Raw genomic sequence first — 17,295 nt, forward strand, 5'->3', positions numbered from 1 at the left:
TCTTTGAGCAAAAATAATGAAATTCTGCATACTAGCCTGCCCTTTTAACCAAATGCATGATGCAAGAATCTTCCTATTGTTTCATTATCTTTGCACAGTTTTGTCATACTTCTTTTGTGATGTTATAACGTATCACATGTAAGCATTCTTAAAAATGTTAAGGAAAGATCAATGAGTGCAAGCGATTGTTGTATTGTATATAAGGAATACCACATGAGGTATATGCCATTTACTATTATGATCTATATCTAAAGTATCTTTATAAAGGCCTGCCAGACACCTTACAAATCTATTGCAGGCTTTTAAAATAGACTATGTATACACAGTATGTGGTTCAAGTGTTATGTCTTCTAATGTATATCTATATATAATGTATATCTAATGTGTTTCTTTGGTTTGGCACATACTGTGATGGAGTTGGTTGGAGTCATTTAGCAGATGGGAGGATCATCACACCAGTGTATGAATCTACAGAAAAACTGTGGGGAAGTTGTACAATACCTTTTCTAAGGTAAAAAAAAAAAACAGAAAGAAGAGAAAATGTGCAGGCGTGAAACACAGAGAGACATCTGGTTTGATGTCTGGGAAATCAATGTGTCTTTTTTCACACTGCTATACAATGCTCAATAACACCTCAATGACAGTTTAGTTACTTTATCCGTACTGCAGTTTCTCTCTCTGACAGACACAGACGCCAAAGAGAATAATCAGAGACGTTCAGCGAAGCCTACTGTAGCGTGCTTGTATGAAACATGACAGGTATGAGTTCCCTTTTTTCCCTTTAAAATACAAATGTCTTCTCCTGTTGCAAGTTAGTATTGCTGGTGAGAACCTAGCCTAGAGCTAGTATGTGATAATGAAGATTACTGTTGCAAGTTAGTATTGCTGGTGAGGACCTAGCCTAGAGCTAGTATGTGATCATGAAGATTACTTTTGCAAGTTAGTATTGCTGGTGAGGACCTAGCCTAGAGCTAGTATGTGATCATGAAGATTAAAAAGTTTAATTTCATCTCATTAGTTTAGTTGGATTATCCATACAGAGTGAACAGTGCCAATAGCCCTGCTATCAGCACCAAAGTCATCGTTCAAACATCTATTTGCTTTCATTGTTCCGGTGTTTTCGTACATTTCCCAAAAGTATAGGAGGCCTCTTTGATGCTTTGTAAATATATTTAATAGTGTGGTCACTGGTCACTGGGTGGGGAAAATAAACTTGTGCAGGCTGTGTGGGCTGCTCTCACTGTCCAAGGTTCAGTGAGGCAGTAGATGGCGTGTTCGCTGTGCTCTACTGACCGGGTATGAAAGGCACTTGATGTGAAGACACTTTCAAACTGAAAGTGATATCAGAAAGGATCGAGGTAGACTGTATGCACACAATGACAGGCCTTGCAAAGCTTTGCACTGACCTTCGACTGAAGTGTCCAAAGAGAGCCTTCTCACTTGAGTCTCAAGTTTTAAACTTGTGTTTTAGATTGGGACTAAGATTAAGAAACTGGTCTTAATCTTTGAGAATTTGAGAAACCAGTCATTGATTTCTCTGTTAGTATCCCTCTGTTTGAAGTTATCCCCTCATCTAAATGCTAATGAGCGCAGATGGAGCTAGATGCTTGTGATCTTCCAAGCACCCATTATTTCACTGTAACATGAGAGAGAGAGACTACTGTAAAAGTTCCATATTCATAGAGTTCGCCATGACCCAAATAGCTAATTGTTGCATAATCCCCTGGGTGAATGTGAGGGGGTGGTGGCACAAGTATGGGACAGGAAGTCCTTTCAATTTATGACTGTACATTTTTTCATAACGACTTACAGTAGGAGTGCCTTGATTTACAGCATCCTCTCACAGCATCCACACATGCATGAAAGATGTCTGACTTTAGCAAAAGTGTGTGTATTCTGACATGTTTAGTTTCTCATCCCGGCTCTCTTATTAAAATGAGTCAACCTCTCAATATTGTAAGAGTTAGCAAAACACCCAATTAAAGCGTGCTCATAAATCATGTCAGACATGCTGTGTCAGCACATTACCTTCAGTAAAGCTTTAGTGTCTGAAATTAGATTAAGCTTGGTACCCTGAGTGAAAGGACATCTCAAAGAGCTCGGCGAAGATTAGACATGGGCTAAGATAAAGAAGAACAGTCTATCTCAGAAAAAAGCTTGTTTCCTTACTGATAAGCCAGACTCAACCCTCTAGACATGTTCATGTAGACTTGCTTTTGCAGGTCCAGAGGTCAGACAGTTGATTCAAATGAAGAACGCAAATGCAGAAATAAAGGTCAAGCGTTTATTTTTTGTTCGCACACATTCAGAGGCATTTCTGTTTCTCAGGATATACTATAGAAGATATTTAGAGCACTCTGCATCTATGCCCTAAGCTTGAATCCAGTCTTTGAAGTTGAACTGTCCTAGACATTCATCTTCTGCTTTCAATGAATCGGGCAAACAGACTGGCAAAATATTTACACAAAGCATACTAAAACACACACAAACACACATCTCACTATTCCAAACCACATATGTTTATGATGATATCATACCCAGTAGCAATGAAATTACAACATAGTATGCAGCAAAAGTCCAAGGATGCTGATACCAGGAAAAAAATATTGTCGTATTAATTAATCAGCATTAAAACTTCAGCAATAAAAAAGACAGCTGAAATGTTGTCTGACAACACTTAAGTAGTAGAGTTAAACCTACATATTCTGCCAAACGTCATAAAATAATTGATGAGGATGTTTTGCTGGCTGGAAGACTGACAATGAAGTGCTAATTGCTAATTGTTTTGAAGCTGCCTTGTGAAGGCCGAATTTTTCTCATCCTGGTATTAAGAAATGAGTCGTTGGTTGGCAAACAACCATAACAACAACAAAACTGTTGATTAGGTCCCACTGTTTGACATGCCGAAAGGGAGAAGTAGCCTATTGTTCTTTTCAGGCAATAATTGTTGTATTTAGAATGGATGACTGTCTTGTTGATTCAAAGGAAACGTAAATGTTTTTTTTTACTCTAGTAAACATACTATCTGGTATGTATCTGGTGACGGTTGCATCCTACAAACGATGCCACAACTGTAAATCAAACTGAAATGTTATCATCTGTCCAAACATGCTAGTTTGCTTGCTATCTTTTGTATGTATATATAACATCCACTCCCAGTAGGTGTGATCTTTGGCTGTAAGTGATGCCCCTCCACCAGTATCACATAGCAAAAAGGAGATAACAAAGACGTAGCAGCACTTGCTCTGGAGCAGAATGTGTTAAGTCTAAGCCTAAGTGTTATGGCCTTCAAACATGTCACAGAACTATTCTTACATGATTTACCATTATTTCACCTAACCCTACCCCAAGCTAGTGAGCACACTGTCACTACATCCATTTTTCCATCTTTAAATTACTCTGAAACTCATACTGCTTTACTTATCCCAAGTGGTTGGTAAGGAAACACATACACAAAAATAAGCAAGAACTCTTTCTTGTGTATGCTATGCATGGTGGACGTTTTTTTTTTTTTTTAACCACCTGTGAATATTCACTGTTAGTGACTGTCTGCCCCAAAGCGATCTCACTCTCTTATTTATGAATGAGGTGTTAATAGTTGTTATTGCTTTCATCATCCAGATGGGACACCTAACTTAGGTTCAGAATCCATTATTCTGAACCAGTTTTCCATTTTAAATCAAGCAACATGAGACAAGAGCAATGTCAATTTTAATACTGCAAACATCTTTTAAGCCTCACATTTTAATTTGGAAGACCGAAGCCAAAGCACCATTTTGGTCCAGCTTCAATAGAAATGTATTAGCTTTTAATATTTCTGGAGTGATTTTGACTTGTGTCCTCATGTCCAACATCTTCAGATAATATTACTACTACCCAAGTATTATTTCATGAACCTTGATATAACAGATTGTTGGTGTATGGCACAGTTTCACCAAACACAAACTCAACTGAGGCAACTGAGCTTGACACAATGCATTCCACTGGACTCATCAGCTGCCTGCCAAGTCAAAGCCATCCTCATGCCATTATATTGATGGGAGGCATATTCTGTGGCCTAAAATTATGGTTTGGAGAAAGTGCTCCATGGCTGAGGCAATACATATGGATGAGGCCAGGGGGATGTCCCTGACGAGCACCAAATCAAGGATAAGTGGATCCTCAGGTGCAGATTTTGGAGGCCAGTCTGATGGTCAGCCCAGGAATAACTCTTACTTTGCTCGAGGAATCTGTAAGTAGAAGAGAACATGCACCAGAAAATTCAAAAGTGGAATGCACCGTTGCTGTCCTTGGCGGAGATGAAAACCTTCCGGAAATATCCAGAAAGCCTTGGGCTGATTGGCTAGATTAAGCTCTCGCCTGTACTGTGGGCTAGACTCCAGCTACTCACACACACTGAGGGGAATGTGCTGCACATCAGGCTTCATTTAAATGGCCACTATCAATATCCTGTTGGACATTATGCTTCTCCTCACAAATACCAGACAGGTATGCCAGATTTAGAGTCAATGAAAAAGATTATTTTAGGGAGGTCCAGGTAAGGGTGCGGAAGAGTGCAAGCATACTATAAGAGACTACCAAATGTGCCCCAGCCACTGCATCACTTTCTATCCACCTCTCCCATTTGTCAATACCAATAACCATCTCTACTTTCAAGGGCATGTAAAAAGGAGGGTCATACACAGCCGTTGAACCTAATTATGCTGATGGTTGCGGGACGCTAAAAGCTGTGGGTCGTTAGCTTCCAGAAAGGCCACTGCACTGTCCCCTTGAGTGATGTGCTGTGGGCAATGAGATTGCATCTTGTGCATTTTTATCATATCAGGCTCAGAATGTAAGCATCCCATATGGAGAGAGAGAGAGAGAGAGAGAGAGAGAGAGAGATAGAGAGACGGTGAGCACATTAATTACATCTATCATTGCTTCATTGAAACACACAATATTTCCTTCTCCTGCAAACTGAGAGTTGGCTTTGCCTTCCAGGTTTATTTTCATGACATTGTTCCTTCGTTAAAATGCTTCTTCGTTTTTCCTACCATCACTTGTGCGCTTTGCGATGACATTTCCATCCGTATGTCGCTGTGAAGTTTTCTATTTGAGTGGATGCAAATAACTTTAATTGGTCTCATTGTCCTCACACAAACCATAAAGCTCCACAGTGGCATTAAAATTCTGCTCCCACTCAAGTGCTAACTGTTAGTCTATATGTTTTCTGCTTTACCCTGATTGGGGGCTGGCCCATCTCCTTGCACAGAGATAAAAAGCTGTTGTTTTATTTTCAGCCTTGGCTTTAGGAATGGCTTAACGAGATTCAAACTAGGATGCTGGCTCCCTTTCTTTGTTATCTGCTCAGGATTTTACAATTTTTTTCCCAAGTGCTCTAAAAAAAACCTGAGTAAGCTTCTGGTTGGCTTGTTTCCACCACAATGGGGAACCAGAGGAAGTAATCCAAGCATACAGTATACTGCATATAGTCACATGGGAACTGGTATAATCTTGCATGACTTACGCTAAGACAATATCAAACTTGGATGCTCAATATTGTCTGCTCAAGGTACAGTAGATGTGTGAGAGGAAAAAGGTACTATTTTAATATTATGGCAACAGACTGACACAATACTCCCAGCCTTCAAAATCTATGTGCACTGGATTGAAAGAGGACCCTGAATTGGCATCAATTAATCAAATATTCTCCATGAGGAAGCTGGAGAAATAAAGGGGTAATGTCTGCATGTTCCATGTGTTCTTTTGATATTTAATTTGCCATTGTCCTTAAGTACGTTGTCTCACCACCTCATAAATAAGGTATTGCTTCAGCAATGTGGCCTGAATTGGATTGCAGAGGACAAAGTGTCTTTTGAGTTGGGCTCTGTGGAATGTTGCAGTGTTTGACATGCATTCAGATTGGTTCTGGTTCCAGATATTCTGAGATTCCATGAATTGTGATTATCCAGAACACACCTGAGATAGCAATAAACAGCTGCGGGGTGAAAATGTGTAACTCTCTAAGGCCTATGCTGTGACCTTTCTGTATAGGAAATCAGCAAGTGTTTGAGGTCTAGAGAGAAGTGTGAAACTGTGAAAATTCATAGGAATAGAAAAAGGTCATCCAAGCCCATTTTAACAGAGAGAGGAAACGTAGACTACAAAATAACTACAATCGATTGAAAAAAAGATGTGGCTTCAATTAAAAAAATAAAGTCAAATGGTATGAATACTTACACATCATGTCAACGTGATGGTAGAGTTTTTATAATTAGTACTGTATGTCTTTTAAACAACGAGTGTCCTAAAATTCCAGAATAAATGGTTGGGGTAGGCTAAACAATCAACAAGAGTTATTTTACAGATTGCCACTTGTTTGTGTGCATTACCAGTCTGTGCACATATTTAGAGACATTTGAGGCTGGTTTTATTTTTGATAAGGCCGTGGGGGCACTGCAGATTCAAACTGTTTGAAACCTAGAAATCTAATTGTCTAATGCATCAAGAACATTGACCTTGCTGCTCATGTAAGCAAATCTGTGTCATCAGGCTCACTGAGGCACACAAACAAAATTATCAGATGTATATTTTTAGCGATGTTTTGTGGTAGACTGTGGGTTGAGCATGGTGCAGTGCATTAATTTGTTAAGACAGCGTGGAGATCATTCTGAATCTGTCAGATAGATCATCAGAGTAAATATAGAACACACATTCCTCTGCGCAAATGTATCCCCAGCTGTAGATGGGTCCATCCATTCATGATGGCTTATAAATGTGGCTTCTAAGGTTCATTAATTTCCAATTATCGATGGTTGTGAAAACCACATCATGTTCCCCATCAAATCATGCAGATGAACAATGAGACAGAGACACTGCCCTCTCATGTTCCTGGTCAGCTATGTAATCTCATAGCATTTTAAAGGGATCTTTGAGGGATTTTATTTGACTGTGGGGCCATTGTTGTGTAGTTATCTCTACAGTGTGACTTTCATAATTATTTGCAGTATTTCATTTTGATTCATCTCACTTTCAATCCCATAAATGTGTAAATCACCGTAGATATTCTTGCACTCTCTAGAAAATTGAAACTACTGAAAAACGTGAGCTTTTTAACTTCTATTTAACCAGGTCAGCACAAAAAAAAAAATGTTTTTTTGCCTTTTTAGAAGTTGTACTCACAGCAGCATTACGACCCTTGTCTCCACAAATGGGCCTCACCACTCCCACAGCCCACAGGTCAAATCTACTTAATAGTCTTCCCAAATGCACTGGAGCACATTACCAGAGCCTGTTTCAGCACTTTGCTTCTCCTAAAGGGCCTGGGAGGTCTGTGGTGTTAATGAATCAAGTGATCAAGGAATTCATTACAAAGGTGCATAGGACCTGAATTACACTGCATCAAATCCCCTCCGATGTTTTCTTATGGACTCTGCTGAGCGTGGAAATGTGCAGTTGAATGTGAACGGTAATGGTACAGTGACTGGATGTGTGGTGCTGTGTTTGTATGATCTCTCATGTGTTCAAGTCAAAAGGGGATACAATTAAGGATATACAAGATGTGTTCCCAAAGACAGTTATTAACTAGGAGTTTCTGCTGATTTTGAGAACTGGCTTTTTCACAGTTGTGGTCTGCGCCCTGCAGGATCACTTCATGGACTGCAGCCATGGTAACACCTTCAGCTGTAGGGTCTTCACCCTAGGACTGCAGCCATGGTAACACCTTCAGCTGTAGGGTCTTCACCCTAGGACTGCAGCCATGGTAACACCTTCAGCTGTAGGGTCTTCACCCTAGGACTGCAGCCATGGTAACACCTTCAGCTGTGGAGTCTTCACCCTAGGACTGCAGCCATGGTAACACCTTCAGCTGTAGGGTCTTCACCCTAGGACTGCAGCCATGGTAACACCTTCAGCTGTGGGGTCTTCACCCTAGGACTGCAGCCATGGTAACACCTTCAGCTGTGGAGTCTTCACCCTAGGACTGCAGCCAGGGTAACACTATCAGCTGTAGGGTCTTCACCCTAGGACTGCAGCCAGGGTAACACTATCAGCTGTGGGGTCTTCACCCTAGGAAGCAGCACTTGGTGTTTGAGCATGGTTATCCTAGGATGGAGTTCTAAGAATCATCCTTAGACCAGACACCATCCATCGCATCTTCAATGTTGAATTCACCTCCCCATCCTCCAAAAAAACTCTTCCCACTGGCCACTGGGGTATGTGTTCCTGCATATTTATCTGTTTGGTTAATTATGTATCAATTACTAATCAAACATTTAGTCAAGCAGTCACCGTCTTCCTCCTATGGGTGAGGGCATGATCATTTGACTGCATATGGGCCTCAGCTTCTCCGGCGAAGGGCTGATGTGAATTCTAGCTATACTCGTGCTCCAGCTTAAGTACCCAATAGTGGCCAAATCCCCCCGCAAAAAGCCAGAGCCAAAGTTGGTACTGCTTTTAAATATGTCTCAAAAAGGTCTTTCTCGACTGCCCTGTCAATCGCTTGTCTCTACATGAGCATCGTGGAGTGGATGGGTGCACTTTGAAGGATACAATTCAGATGGAAACCTGTCAAATACCTGAGTTTGAGTTAGACTGAAACCTACCCCAACACCACCAACCAATAACCCCACCACCCAACCCCACCCCCACCCGCATACACACTGAAAATGAATCTGTTCAGAACTCTACTGGACAGTAAGTCTGTAAAAATGAAAGACTTATAAAAGGCCATCATTGATGGTCTGAGGGAAGTGACTGAGTGGTGGAGTGAAATGGTAAATTGCTCTCAGCCTTGGCAGCCGACTCAATTCAGCCAAAAAATGTCAAAATATGGTCTTGCTTTATTGTTTCGCAAATAGAAAATGGAGCCCTTGGCTTTAGTCCAGTCATGACTTTTCTGTACAATCCAGAAAGACATTCAGTGCTCATATACTGTAATTGTGGCTGAATGTTCACCAGATTGCTTCTAGCATCTGCCAACTTAAAAGCTACACCTAAAGCTTCATAAAGCACTGTCTTTTAATACTGTATATGTGCAGCTCAGTGATAACACTGCACACAGGGCTGAGCCTATGAAAAACAATGAGACAGACAATGTGCATATGATCACATGTTATGCGTGGATAGGTTATCTTTGTCTTTCCTCAAAATAGATTATCATTAAATGGATCACTCGTGCCTGTACCATGGATGATTACTGCCCTTACCATTGTTTTCATCTCGTGCTTCTACTTCATGTTGCCTTTTGCTCCCACATACTCCTTACTGAAGGTGCCGGAATGCGCATGCTCCGTTTCATGAACATCATTGCTTGTGGATAATTTACCATTAGCACCAGCTCGTAACGTGGAATGACAGATGCAGTCGTGCTGATTATTCTGACAGATATCTATTAGGATATGAGATAATACCTGAATATTGATGAAAACACCATAACGTTTCGACACCTGCTTACTCAAAATGCTACGTGGGTTTCCTCATTGCCATGGCTACTGAGGCTAAGAGGGCTGTGTTTTCAAATAACAATGTCTCTTGAGAGGCATGCCTTACTAAAGTTGCTTACTTTTCTACACTTATCACTTTTCTACACTTATCGTGTTCTACAGTTTCTTTACAGTGTCTGAGGTAAACAGACAGTGATCTATCTCTGTAAGATCCTGCTTATGTTGTCAGACACTTATAATATAAACATTGCCTTCCATTGGCGAAAAGAACCAGTTTCCTTTCATGTCCTGCAGTGTCCTCTCTATTTCGTTTTTCTATTTCTTATGTAAAGTCGTATTTATTGTTACACTAGGTCTTTATTACTCGTAGCTTGTCTGTACGTCACTTTGGACAAAAACTTCTGCTAAATGACTAAATGTACATGTAAAATGTAAATAGAAGCTTGCATTTGCCAGTTGTACTGTTCAAACTCAATACTGGACCGATTTTGATTGTTAATTGTCCTTAAAAGTTTGTCCCCAAAAAGGTGTTAATATAGGGCCCAGGTTGAAAAATCACGAAGTTTTGAAATAGGATACTGTTGGAGCGTGTGTGTTGGAGAGTTGCAACCTAGCTACTTTTACCGTAGGGGAGACAGGTATCAGATAGTGGTTGGCTATTTTTTGTGTATTAGTGTAAGGAGCCCCACAACAGAAACAACTTTGAGGATTTCAAAGTTACATAACAGTATTGCACACAATGATTGAAGAATGTCTACTCATTCTAAAATCTGATTTATCTGCCAGGCCTGTCTGCATGTGTGGGATTGTCAGTGGTTCAGGGTTATGTTGTGATCAGTAATTTAGTTTACACTTAGTCTGAAGCTCACCTTTCTTTGGTAGCTTTTTCATGTTCATCAAACAAGTTCATCATGGGTGTAATGGCATTGTTAGATTGTGCTGAATTTCATATACTGAAATTTCATAAACTATTTCATATACTGTATATACCAAACCATATCAGACAGACCCCCACTCTCAGTTTGAATAACACCAAAGTTGGAGCCAGAGCCATTAGACTTGATTATTGACTTTTGCCTACAGCCATGACAAGATGGTTGGAGCCAAACATATTGGCATTTAAATGGCCCTGGTTAAACTAGAACCACCTTACCTGGCTAGATATTCAGATAGTCCTTGGTCAAGATAGACCTCCCCCTTGCCCAGCATTCACACCTACCTTGACCCCCAAACACACCCATCCCCCTTCCATATGCTTGTCATTGTTTAATATGTTAATTCTACCCTATTTGTACTTCAGTACAGTCATTTATGCGTGATTGCCTGTACAATCATGCGACTGTGCTTTCCAAGGTTACTGTGCTATGCGTCGGAATAAACTGATTCTTTCGCTAAAGCTGCCTTCCCAAGTGCCTTACTCTCTCCAAGCTTACTTGAACCAACTTTGGTGTTTCATTAAGGATTTACTTATGGTATTATTCTTATGGTAATGGAGTTGTCCCTATATTGTCCTAGGGTATCATAAGGTCTTGTCTGATTAGTTGGGTGTTACAGCTACCAATGTGATCATTTAAAATCTAACATCAACCCGAAGACAAATTACGAATTGCATACAATCTACGCCCATTGTACCAGCAGACTCACTGAGCAGACTTTGAGGAAGTCAATCTAAGTATCGTTGACATTCTTTACATTTAAAACATGGAGGATGGGTAGAATTCCAGAACACTTTAATTCAATTCAATTCAATTCAATTCAATTCAATTCAATTCAATTCAATTCAATTCAATTCAATTCAATTCAATTCAATTCCATTCAATTCCATTCAATTTATTTATATAGCGCCATAACAATACAATTGCCTCTTGGCGCTTAACAGAGCCAGAGCCTTGAGTGTAAATGAACAGATGATAAAATATTTGCCTTGATCTGGATACATTATGTAGCTTCCTGCTCACAGTAAATGAAGACTGTCAAGTCATTTTGAGTATTGTTTTATTAATCATGAGGCTGTATGATGTGCTGTATGATTCCATATTCACAGAGCTGTATAATCTAGAGTAATTTGCTGGGCAAAGGTAAGCGATCCACTACCGCTGCTGCGCAATCACGCATTTGTCGCTAGTTCTCTAGTTTACCCTTGCTGGTTTCTCCAACATTGCAAACCCAACCTTTAACTGTTGTTGTGTTAACTGAAGTGTTTTCAATGAAAACATTGGAAGAGGTATCAGCAGTAACATTACAAATGTGCTTATCATCATAACTTTGTATCTTTTCAATGTATCTTATCTGTGTTTGTAAAGGCCGCCATACTACAGAGCACAGAGATGCATGTATTGCAAAGGCCCAGACATCTCTTTGATTAGAGAAGAATAAATCAAATCTGTCATTGATTTGTATCAGTAGCAAGGCAGGCAGGGTGAGATTATAGTGCTGTATGCATTAGAGCACCTGCTTCCTTCACCCCGACCTCCCTCAGATAAAAGAGCACATTTGAAAGGGCCATTCACCATTCTAATAACTCATCACTACAGTCTACTTTATATGATAACCTCGACCACTTCAAACATCTCAGAGGGCCTTTAAAAAGAATATAATCCACCAGAAAAACCATTGCCTTTTGTCATTCAACTTAAACACCTTTCAAGTGTAGAAATAAACTGCTGATAAAAAGAATTAAAATAACAGCCCGCCAAGATTTACCAGACACTTTTCATATGTGTTCCCTTTAATCATGCTTTTAAACTTTTCTTTTACGTGGAACCTGGAGAGGAAATTGGTTTGAAAATCTTACCATTTCATAGGCTAATAAGAACCTGTGGACTTTAAATTATTATCTGCATGTAGCAATTAATTTAGAATTATGATGTCTTATCTGATTACCTGTCTCCCGCGCTGTTTACAGATTTGAAGTTCAAATCATCCATTTTTCTGATCTCAATGTGCTTCATCCTGGTAGTGTTATTGAAATAATGTTCTTTCATGTATCATGTTTTATATAAGTGATAGTATTACTGGAATCTTTATATTTAAAAAAAGTTTTAGCCCCATCGATGAGTAATAAAGGTATGACAGACCAGACTGCTTACACTGTTTGGTAAGGGGTGACAGGGGTGGAGTAGGTGAAAGAGTTATTGCCATTATATTAGAATGATACTGTCAGGAACTAGCAGTGAATGAATAATCAGTGTCGAAAAGGTATTTTTTATAGAATTTACCTCACTATAAGCAATAAAGCAAAACAAATATAGAAACACTTCACTTAAGAGAAACCAGGATGGCAGACTTCACTGGTAGGCCGCTGTTTGGTTTTGTCCAGATTGCTTAAACCCAATCCTTAATGTGAACACACTGTACTCCCAGAGAGAAACATAGATTGGTATACTGTATATATCCATGATTGATTAGATTAGTTTAGACTGTCATTTCACCTTGACAAGCAATTAGTTACCATGAATAAGTAATGTGATAATGATCTCTTACCTTGTTGGAGGAAAAGCTATTCAAGATAAATACAAATGACACTTTCAGAACCCATAGCCAGACGCATCTAATTAGTGAGTCCATCACCCCTCCCAGACAAGCACATAATGTCTGATTTGATATTGGAAAAGTTTAGATCAAAGTCAAACATGCCAACAACGTCATCACTTTCTTCTACAATTCTTAGAGAGTATTGCAGATGGCAGAATCGGTAATATATCTACAACTTAGCTCACCAACACTGAGCATGTTCCTTGTGTGCTCTTTTTCACACATTGACTTAGAGTATAGGTATTTCGACAGTGTGTGTATTCCCAGGGAACTGAACCCCTGAACTTGATGGCACTTTGCTGCACTGCTTGAGCTGAAAATAGCTCATTCTCTCTGGTTACATTCAGGCACTCTCAACAATGAAACAATTGACTTTGACAGGGTGCTCAATTAGTAGAAGTATTATGGTACAAAATTATCATTGGTTGGAAGATGTGGAAAGACCTGACATACAATCACAAAGAACACCAAACCTTTTGTAATCCTTATTTCCGTCTTCCATATATAAAAACATAAGCCTTATATTCTAAAGCTTAGCAACATTTTATATATGTTAATGGCTTGCCAATAGTCTTATGATTAAATATGTAGTCTTAAATATGTAATTCATTTCTGGACTTGGTGAGTATGGTGAGTATCTATGATGCTATATCAATTATATATCACTGTGACTTAAATTGATGCTACATAATTGATGTACACTATTATAGTCACCAGCAGTCAATATGTGAATTAAATGAAAGAAAATAACCCTTGTAACAGAATATGTGGTATGTTTGGGTGCACTGGTGGTGATGCATGTGTTGCTTTTTTAGCATTATCCATTTTGTTTCCTGGCCATGGATTTGTCCAAACTGATCAGAATTCCAATACTGTCCACAACAGACACTGCTGAAATCATGACCCCAGTAACACTGGGGCAAATCCACTTTTAAAGGGAGGTGAACTCACACTTGGAGAAGATATCTCTGCTGGTTATCTAAAGGATCATTCCGTACTGTGACTGATTTGGATGAATGGTATGAATTACCGAGAACTAAATTGCTTACTGAGTCACAGAGTGGGATAAGATTAAGGGTGGGATAGCTCACTAAATCACAGAGGATGGAGGTTGGATACGATATCCTCTCAGGAGAGTTCTAAACCAAATCAGAGAAACAGAATGGCTCATTGAATCATAAAACTCACCCCGGATCACAAGGCAGTGCTTTGAACATCACAAAGTGGCTGTCAGGGCACACATACAAAAATCACACGACTTGTCTGGAGGCTGAAAATGCTGGATGAGTGTTCTGGCTTTTTCATAGAAAATGTGCAGGTCATTGCATCTGCTTCTCTGGATGCCTCCCAGGAGGACTCCAGGGCATAAGCTCTGGATATGAGTAGGTGGACCTCATGTGTGTGTGTGTGTGTGTGTGTGTGTGTGTGTGTGTGTGTGTGTGTGTGTGTGTGTGTGTGTGTGTGTGTGTGTGTGTGTGTGTGTATGTGTGTTTGTGGGTGACTGAACGCATGGGTGTGTGTGTGTGTGTGTGTGTTTATGTGTGTGTGTGTGTGTGTGTGTGTGTGTGTGTGGGTGTGTGTGTGTGTGTGTCTGTCTGTGTGTGTGTGTGTGTGAGTGTGTGTGTGTGTGTGTGTGTGTGTGTGTGTTTGTGGGTGAGTGAACGCATGTGTGTTTGTGTGTGTGTGTGTGTGTGCGTGTGTGTGTGTGTGCGTGTGTGTGTGTGTGTGTGTGTGTGTGTGTGTGTGTGTGTGTGTGTGTGTGTGTGAAAGCATGTGTGTGTAAGTGTGTGTCTGTGTAGGAAGGGGGGGGGGGGCAGTGAAAGAAAGAGAAAGACAACGAAGGCCTGAGAAAGATGCAAGAGGCAGATGGCCAAACACACACTCAAAGAGACTACATGCATGCAGCAATCCTCAACAGCCCCACTGAGAACAGAGTAATTAAATGAGGAATTTAATCAGATTGCTCAAATTAAAGTCCAGCTGGGTGACTCTTCCACAGCCTCCTGCTGCTGGTGGTCCCCATGTTCCCATCCCTGGCTGTCACTGCTGTCAAGAGTGGCCTGTGTGCCGAACTCTCCACCAGGCTCTCAGCCACACAACCTGCTGCTGCCGATACCTGGGGGTGATAATTAGCGTTAAAGTATTCAGATCACAGCTTTGTCAGAGGGAGATGGAGGCAGCCATCTCGCCATTTAACTGTACTAAATCTTGAGGGGGGGATTATGTGACACAGTGGTCTTATGGGTTTTGTCTAACGCTGAGGTGTAAAGCTTGATTTACCACAGCAAAGGTGGAGGAGGTATGTGGCTGTCAAAGAAGTGATGCCTTCCAAAGATCTGATTAGCTGTCACGACATAAGGTTTTGTTTTTCTTTGTCAGGCTTTAGTACAAATGCAAATCATGTGCTGGCATAGCAACTGCAAATTCCATATAGGACAGTGATTTAAAAAGTCAGATTTGTGCTAACCATTGCTACTCACAGTACATTTATGACTGAATCTAACTATGCGTGCCATGTGTTGCCTCTTCACCCCAGTAATAGGGCAACAAAACCACACCCAGCCCCACTGTGTACTTGTGTGCATGAGTGATAAAAACGAGAGGGATTCACTATCATTGAGATGCTCATCGTTGATGAAACAGTGGTTGCATGAAATAGACAGTGACTACGTCACACTACTTGGGCATTAGGCTACTGTTACATGCAGACCACAACCACAATGGCTAACTAACTCTGTACAGGACCACGGACAGCTCCTGAAATTACCTGCTGTGTACCTAAAATGTCGACACAGACGTCAAGCAGTGGCTGGGGAGAAGAGGGACACCTGGGTGGTAGAGATATAATCTATTATTACACCTCTTTTACACTTATAATTACTCTACATGATGATGGTGGTTTTGTGACATTTGTGTGTTCCAGAAGAAAATAACTATAAGAAATAGATGACATTGTATGCAACAAAGCAGATGATTATTTGTCAGTCAACTCAACAAACTGCTCAAATGACATGCTTGAAATGAAGGCATGCAGGATATCAACACCTATGAGACATCAAGTCGAAATGGCATGCAAGCCAGTCAGTGGAAATATGGGAAAAGGTCAGTAAGGTCAGGCTACTGTTCGTTATTAGAGTCCAGGACTGTAATTTGTTCTGCCGATTGAACGGCGTGATTGAATGTTTTCTTGTCTTTCTCGGCGCTAGGATCCAGCGGGCTCTGAATCTCCTCCCATCTCGTGCTCTCTGTATTCCTAATTTTGCCACCAGAGCCCTAGCTCACATGTCGGTTACTTCCTGGCGGAGAAGCACTGTCAATGCAGGGTCCGCGACTCGCCGGCTGGGAGGACAGAGAACCTGCTCTATGTTTACCCATAGAACAGTGACAAGAAGCGAGTCAGTTGACCCTAACGGTCAGGAATATCTTGGGGTAATGTTAGAAAATCTAGTTTGCAAGGCAACACCAAGGGCTTAGTGTGTGCGTGGTGTACACTGAATGTCCCTCAGACTACAAGGCAGAATGAGTTGCGGCTCACCCCGCTAACAACTGATGCCGAGCCCGCTACAGCCGTGACAATTTCTCGGTCAAGTGCTTATATTTTTTGTTGACGTTAAATCTCACTTGTCAATGGCTTTTGCGCGCGGTGCTTATTCAGATATGCGAAGACCACTGGCATCCTGCCGATGCGGGATCTTGTGTTCGATTCTGTCGGCTCTCCTCGTTCTATCGGGCAATTGTGATCCCGGTAAGTCATCTTCTCCATGCTAAACAGTCCACATTAACTTTTCCATTTTCATGTCTTTACGTTGGTTTATTTCTTACAGTTATAATGAAAGACGTATACTTTTCTGTGAAATGAGTGAATAAAGACGTGTCATTATAGTTCGATTTTAACACTCCGGTCAAGGGAGGTGTCACCCTTTTTATGAATGAACAACCTATCTGACATATTTATGTTTGAGTCAAAGGGAACCGGACGGTTTTGTGACAGTTTAGGAGTTGTAAATGTGCTTAATATTTAAGATATCAGCGCCAATGAACTGAGACGTGAGCCTACATTCACAGAGAACGCAGTGTTACTAAAGAGTATTGGCGAAACGTGGTTCATCCACCAGTTTTGTAGATGTGGCTTAACCTGCCGGCTTGAGACGATCGAGATGAATGTCTGCTCGAAAGTAATTTTGGAACCAGATTCGAGGCACTGTGATAACAGGTGTCTCAACGATAGTCCTGACATCGAATTTCCTATAACGACTGGCCATTTTTAGACTCTTTAAAACCAACAGGACAACTGGGCTATGCATGATATTTGTTCTTGTTCATTTAAAAAAAAAAA

The 17,295-nt window shown here is 40.6% G+C and overlaps 1 protein-coding gene across 1 annotated transcript in view; it reads left to right on the forward strand.

The window, feature by feature from the left end:
- Positions 1 to 16,276: 16,276 nt before the first annotated feature.
- ca16b (carbonic anhydrase XVI b) overlaps positions 16,277 to 17,295 on the forward strand; it is a 62,092-nt gene continuing 61,073 nt past the window's right edge. The window contains exon 1 of the mRNA XM_080846475.1: positions 16,277 to 16,704. Coding sequence (XP_080702601.1) covers positions 16,587 to 16,704 — 118 coding nt within the window. The 5' untranslated portion in view covers positions 16,277 to 16,586. The remainder of the gene's footprint in view (positions 16,705 to 17,295) is intronic.

The sequence above is a fragment of the Sprattus sprattus genome (genome assembly GCF_963457725.1).
Source record: "Sprattus sprattus genome assembly, chromosome: 10".
Classification (NCBI taxonomy): domain Eukaryota; kingdom Metazoa; phylum Chordata; class Actinopteri; order Clupeiformes; family Clupeidae; genus Sprattus; species Sprattus sprattus.